At 44.5% G+C, this 7500-nt stretch overlaps 1 protein-coding gene across 10 annotated transcripts in view; it reads left to right on the top strand.

Annotated features, from left to right (window-relative positions):
* Window positions 1-7500, top strand: part of orb2 (cytoplasmic polyadenylation element-binding protein orb2) — a 325307-nt gene that overhangs the window by 126 nt on the left and 317681 nt on the right. For all 10 annotated transcript variants that reach the window (XM_086538019.1, XM_086538023.1, XM_086538016.1 and 7 more), the window contains exon 1: window positions 1-1669. This exon is cut by the window's left edge. In XM_086538019.1, the coding sequence (XP_086394145.1) occupies window positions 425-1669 (1245 nt within the window). In that variant the 5' untranslated portion in view covers window positions 1-424. The remainder of the gene's footprint in view (window positions 1670-7500) is intronic.

Raw genomic sequence — 7500 nt, 5'->3', positions numbered from 1 at the left:
AGAAAACTTGGTAATTCTGTGTGTGAGAAGGAGAGAGACTATGAGTGGAAATAGATAGATTAGAGCGATAAATCTGCTAAGCCCACGAATGTCTCGCGAGAGGTTCCGTACAACACATTCTTTTAAAAATATTTGAGTCGTATTTTTTCTCTGTAAGAACAAAATAATCAAAACAACGGATTATTTTCCAACACAGTGAATAACATAACAAAAGTTCAGGTATATTTTTTGTCGTGAAATAAAAGGAAAAAATATCGTGAGCAGCATCGTCTGCACGTATCTGCGCACATCCGATATTGTTGGAACGGCCGAGGAGTGCCGTGGGGCCGAGACTGAGAGGCAGATGTGAGATAGCTCCTGTGAACGCCCAACCCCATGAGTGGATTACCTCGAGATATCAGTTCAGAAAAACAGAAATTTATACATGGGGGATTTTAAATACAACAAGGCCTCGTCCGTGAGTTCCATCAGCACGGAGACGTACGTGATCAACACGACGCCTCCCAGCGCCTTCTACTCGAGTGCAGCCACGGACGTCGGGGGCGGAAGCAGCGGCTCCGCAAGCAACATGCAGGATGACTGCCTCGCAGAGCAGGCAGGAGGCGTCAAGCCGCAGGGGATGGTGGCCACGGGCGGGGTCGACGCCCCCGAGGACCCACAGCACCAGCAACACAACACCAACGATGAGGATCCCAAAGCAGGTGTGAACGGGGAATCGTCAGTCCCGGGGGTGGGGGGCGCCGCGCCCGGCACAGGCCCAGGTCCTCTAGGGTCGGGCACCACCCCGGGCAATTCGGTCTTTGTTCCTCCAGGCTCTGGGGGCGTCCCGACCGCAGCCGCAGCCGCCGCAGCAGCGGTAGCAGCTGCGGCTGCAGCTAGTGGCGGAGGGGGTTCGGGGTCAGGCGTAGTGGGGGGGCCCGGAGGAGGAGGGGGCCTGGTGGAGCCCACGCAGCTGCCCAACTCCCTCACCTCCTCCGTGGCCTCCCTGTGGCCGCCCTCGTCAGTGGACGACGCCCTCATGCACTCAGGCATGCCCACCATCAATGGCTCTCTGGCATTCCATGGCCTGGGCCCCAGCAACCCTGGGGGGCCAGGAGCGGGTGGGCCCTCGCCCCTCTTCAGCACCAGCCTGGGGCCGCAGCTGGGGCTGGGCCCAACAGCGCCTCAAAACCCGCAGCAGCGCAGGAACATGCAGCAGCCAGCCCCCAACTTCCCCGGTCAGGCCCGACCTCAGTCGCTGGGCTCTGCGCCTGGCCCGCAGGGTCCATTCCTGCCCAACAAATACCCTTCATCATGGTCGTCGGGGCTGGGCTCACAAGGCAGTGCCTGGTCCCCTGGCCCCTCCCCCCAGGGCAACTCGGCAGGGGGGCCCGGAGGAGGGCCAGGGAATGGCTCAGGCGTTCCCCCTCTGCCGTGGTCTGCCCGCGGAAGGGGAGGAATGGGGAGCATGGGTGGCATCAGCCCCTTGGGTCACAACCTGGGCAGCATGTCGTCACATGTGTCAGTGCCAAGAAAAAACTCAAACCTACCCAACACGCAATCCATGGTCATGAACAAATTCCGACGTTCGACAAGCTATCCTGGAAAGGGACCCTTCCCCAACCCTCCTTCCTTTGAGATCACCGGAGTCGACGACAGCGGCTTCCCACGCGATCTGCTTCAGTTTCCGGTAAGTCTTGACATTGTTCTGTTTTTTTAGTTGTCAAGCCAGAGAAAAAGGCAATATTTACTTTCTTCGCACCACTTCATTTGAATTTTATCCTTTCCTTTCACCTGTGGGGTTGGGAACATATCCGTGAATATCTGCTTCACTTTGATAAATGTTTGACGTCCACAACAGCTGACTTGTGTATTTGTAATGCTTGTATTAGCAAATGTGTCATAAATTTGTTCTTGACACAAAATAGCATGTCTGTTTCTATATACCTGTATCAGGGACAGACAAGAAAGCAATAGGCTTAGATATTGAGGTTCGAAGATAAGCAACATTTTTTTTTTTTTTTTATGTAGTTGGTTAATGTGCTTAAACATACACTCACAAGGGAACACACAAGTATTCATTCACATGTGTAGTAACTACAGCTGATGCAGAAAAAAGATCAGCATTTTTATATGTATCACTTGCAGATATTCCAAAAGATTCTGTATCTTACCAGAAGTCTATATATTTAGCATTTACAAGAATTAATTTGTAATTTCATGAATGGATACCTCTCTTACTCTGAGTATTCAGTTTTGGAAAATTCCATATAATGCAAGGTAAAAAGGGGAGGTGGATGAATTCCTAAACTTTTTTCTCTTATATGGGTGTTACAAGTTCAAAGTAAGAATAAGTAGAGAAAACTCATTGATGAATAGTCAAGTAATAGCTGTTGCCTCTGTACTTTCATTTGCAATTTTGTAACAGCTTTTCCGTAGAAGTTAAACATCTCAGAAATGATAAATCTGTCAGATCTATGTACAATTTTTAGCAAGCTGATATCATACCTCAAATTATATATTAATTCAATGGTTTGTTTTAATTTGTTCATATATTTTAGGAACAATATTTTATGTATTGAATTAAGAGCCGCTGGGACAGTCAACCAAATATTTTTCAATCTTGCCGTACTAAAAAAAAAAAAAAAAAAAAAGGAATAGAGCAAGGGAGCATAAAAAAGGGAAGAAATGGCCTGGAAGATGATAGTGACCTCTAAATATCCTGTCGTTCACCCTTATGGTGACTGATATTCCGTGGCGTAGTGACACCCACCACCCATGAAGTATGATCGTCCTTGAACGTCATGGTAACATAATTGATGTATAATCCTCCCATCACATCAGGATATAGTGGTCCATTGATTGTTGTATTCAATGGAAGGAAGTGAGGACCAGTTTGACCCACTTCCATAGTAATTACACTCCATGTTATCACACTGTCAGGGTATTTTGATGTTTTATGTGTAAATGGTTGGCAGAATCTGTTTGACTCTTCTGAACTTGTTTTTTGTTCCGAAAGTTATATTGAGATATCACCCCTACCTTGAGCAACTTTTCTGCCGGATGTCTTGTTGTTTGGTAGCATTCTATAGCTCTCTCTCCTCTATAGGGCAGTTTTAGGTCTAATATGAATTTCCTAAGAACATGAAAATGAATTCATGCTTGGATTTTACTGATATACAACCAAATATGTGTGTGAAATGCACTGAAAAAATGCCCTGTCATGCAGTACATTTTCAAATTTCTCTTTTCCCAATCTTTCATCTCCTTATGGCAAAGAATATTCTTTCTCTGTGATTTCCTCTGTTCTTCTCTTTAGCTTTTACACTACAGAGTTGATGTGTGTTGCCGTATGGAAGAGTTTCCAAACTGAATATAGATTACTGACTGTTTCTTTAGAAAGATGGTTGAACTGAAATATTTTGGGCATTAAAATGTATTTTTTCTTTATATCGACATGAACAGTATGTGTATTTTTTCTATATTTACATACTTTACGTAGTATATAAATATATATACTTTTTTATAAATATACTTATTTGTACTGATGTTGATGTATGCATCTTTAGTTCATTTGGTTTAGAATTCATTCAGTTTTAATTTCAGATATCTATATTTCTGAAAACCAGTACATGGAATCGTATATTAGGAGAAGAATACTGATAAATTGTCAAATCATTACTCTTGAAATATTTATTGCTAAATGCTAAAAATGAGGTTGAGTAAGTACGTGCTGTTCGCCCTGGCATGCAGATGCCATGAGGATTAGCCTCGGCTGCAAGGGTGTTGCATGCCCAGTGCAACCCCCCTGGTTGGCATTCTTGGCAGATAGAATTTGGCAAGACTGAGCCTCCATCTTTTGCTGAAACTCCACTTCACTGATAAACAATAATGCTGGTGTAATGTCCATGACTTTATGATGGTTGTGTGTGCGTGTTTGTGTGTCGTGCGTATTTGTGTGTATGTGCGTGTGCGTGTGCGTGTGCGTGTGCGTGTGCGTGTGCGTGTGCGTGTGCGTGTGCGTGTGTGTGTGTGTGTGTGTGTGTGTGTGTGTTCAGGTGTGTGCTGGCATGAAACAGATGTGTGATTATGTATGTGTACTGGTAAATATTGGAGTGTGGGTGGGTGGTGATACTCCTACTCACACGCACACTCACATACTCTCGCTCTCACACACTTGCACTCATTCACTCACACACTTACTCACACACTCACTCACTTACTCACTCACCCCCCATCCCCCAACCCACCCCCACTCACTCACCCACCCACTCACTCACCCACCCACTCACTCACCCACCCACTCACTCACCCACCCACTCACTCAGTCAGTCACTCACTCACTCACTCACTCACTCACTCACTTCCTCACTCACTCAACCACCCACTCACCCACCCACCCGCTCACTCACTCACTCACTCACTAACACACTTGCTCACACACACACACACACACACACACACACACACACACACACTCTCTCACTCACTCACTCACTCACTTACGTACTCACTCACTCAGTAACGCACTCACTCACTTACTCTGACATTCACACTCACTTTTTCACACACACTTTACTTTTAGGTAGATGCTTCTGGATAACAGAAATTTCCCCCCCCCCCCCTCCTTTTATTTCAACTCTGTAATGCCATTTCAATTATTTGTCATTTTGCTGATATCAAACACTTGGATTTCATATGTAAGTTCACCAACAGTGAGATTATGTGGCAAAGTTTTATTATTATTATTATTATTATTGTTATACATTATAAAAGTATATTCATTACCTTTATTTACTGTTACTGTTATTATTTTTTTATTATTGTTATTATTATAATTAGCATTATCCATCATCATCACCACCACCACCATCACCATCATAATCATCATCATCACCATCACCATCATGAGTCATCACAATCATCACCATCACCATCAATATTATCATTACGAGCTGCAGTTTTATATTTTCCATTTACTTTTCACTTTCCAATCAAAGGCTCTTTGACCAACACACATTTTGCTGTAAAGGCTACTTGATCTTGTTCCCCGGTTTACTATAGTCTCGTTGGAGGAGTACTTTGTATACATTCACTTGCCATCACTGGATAATGTTTACCCAGATGCACACACTCCCCTCTTGATCTGACTCTTACTGCCATGCTTACTCTCACTCACTTTCACTTTCTCTCTTGCTCACTCTCATCCTTACTCTCACTCACTTTCCCTTTCTTTCACTTTTATGCACCCTTATTCCTGTTCTTCCTCACTTTCACTTTCACTCTTACTCATTCTCATTCTCATTTCCAATTTGTCATACTCACTTCCACTCTTTCTCTACTTCTCACTCACTTTTACTCTTACTCTCCATCTAATTTCATTCATTTTCTCTCACTCTCTCTCTTTTACTTTATTTGATTTGATGTTGTAATTATTATTGTTAAGTTGATCATTTATGGCATAGCAGTAATCTTTGAAAAATTGATGCAACTTTGTAGCCATTTATTGATTATATTAAGTTCATGTGTACTTCTGAAATAATTCACATCTATTATACAGGTCAATACAGATCCATTTATATAGCATAAGTCATTTTTGGGTATTATTATAAGTCTTATGTAATTTTTTTTATGGCAACATGGTTATATATTACCTGACCTTTGAATATAAAAAGTATGTATAGATATAGTCATGTAGATTGTGCGTATGTTTTTTTTTTATTTACATATTACTCTTATTATGAGTATGATTAGGAATCGTAACCATCTGCATTGATTCTGCATTAGTTTTATTATGATCTGTTTGATTGGCCTTGAAGAGCAAGGAATGGTAACTGTTATCATCAGAAGTAATAGTTATCTTTATGATTGTGATTATGAGTTGTATCTGTTTTTAGCTTCTCAGAATTTCAGATGTTGTTATTAGAATCATGGAATACTACTTTTTCTTTGTAATTTTTAGATATTCAGTTATTCTCTCTCTCTTCCTCTCCTTCCTCTCTCTCTCTCTCTCTCTCTCTCTCTCTCTCTCTCTCTCTCTCTCTCTCTCTCTCTCTCTCTCTCTCTCTCTCTCTCTCTCTCTCTCTCTCTCTCACTCACTCACTCACTCACTCACTCACTCACTCACTCACTCACTCACTCACTCACTCACTCACTCACTCACTCACTCACTCACTCACTCACTCACTCACTCTCCCCCTCTCCCCCTCTCACTCTCCACCACCCCCTCCCCCCCCAGCACTAACACACCTTTACCTTGAACCCTCCCTCACCCATCCCACTTCATCTGCCCTCCCCCCCCCCGGCCTCCCCTCCTCATTGATACACACAACAAACACACAAACAAACACACACACACACACACTTGACGTGAGGCCAGGACAACGCCTCGCATTTTGCTGTAGGCCCAAAGTAGATACAAAAACAATGAGGCGTGTGGCGACCAGCGGTGAGGGCCGGCCATTGTGTGTGCCCTGCTGCCTCCTGTGCCCCTTCCTCATTGTCGCTGGGATAACAGGACCACACGGTCCTTCTGCCCTTTCTTTCTCTCTCTTTCTATCTCTCTCTCCTTCTCCCTCACTCCTTCTCTGTCTCTCTCCTTCTCTCTCTTTCTCTCTTGCTCTCTCTCCCCGGCCCTCCCCCACCCTATCTGCCTCTCTCCCCCTCCCCCACCCTCTCCGCCTCTCTCCCTCCCCTCCCCCACCCTCTCCGCCTCTCTCCCCCCTCCCCCACCCTCTCCGCCTGTCTCCCCCCTCCCCCACCCTCTCCGCCTCTCTTCCTCTTTCCCCTACCCCTCTCCCCGCCTCTCTCCCTCTCCCCCTCTCCCCCACCTCCTCCCCCTCCTCCTCCTCCTCCTCCTCCTCCTCCTCCTCCTCCTCCTCCTCCTCCTCCTCCTCCTCCCTCCTCCACCTCCTCCTCCTCCTCCTCCTCCTCCTCCTCCTCCTCCTCCTCCTCCTCCTCCTCCTCCTCCTCCTCCTCCTCCTCCTCCTCCTCCTCCTCCTCCTCCACCTCTTCCACCTCCTCCACCTCCTCCTTCCCCTCTTCTCCCGCACCATTTTGGTCTTTTACACGTAATTTGAGGGCTTTTTGGCTGTGAATATGTGACTTTGTTAGCGGAGTGGAAATTGCATTTGGAATGTTCGATCGCAAATTCGGATTTAGTATTCGTGGCATGACCTGGTATTGCAAGAGTATTGCAAGACTAGCCTGATGCAAATGCGAGTTAGAATAATGGATAGTTTTTCAGTTTGTTTGTTTTTAATTAAAATTATTGCTTGTACATAAATAGAGGTGATTGATTTCTGCGTTGTCTTGTGGAGATGTAGACGTGTTATGATGATGATGATGATGATCATCATCATCATTATTACTATTATTATTATTATTATTATTATTATTATTATTATTATTATTATTATTTTAATTGTCATTAATATTGATATTGGCATTACCATATTTCATATTTTGCTTGCTTTGTACACAAGTGATTATGATTTAGGGTGGTTTTGATTGAAACACACT

The sequence above is a fragment of the Penaeus japonicus genome, unplaced genomic scaffold, assembly GCF_977035675.1.
Source record: "Penaeus japonicus unplaced genomic scaffold, GWHDUDI00000001_assembly GWHDUDI00000006, whole genome shotgun sequence".
Taxonomy (NCBI): Eukaryota; Metazoa; Arthropoda; class Malacostraca; order Decapoda; family Penaeidae; genus Penaeus; species Penaeus japonicus.
This window is presented reverse-complemented; position numbering and strand designations above follow the sequence as displayed.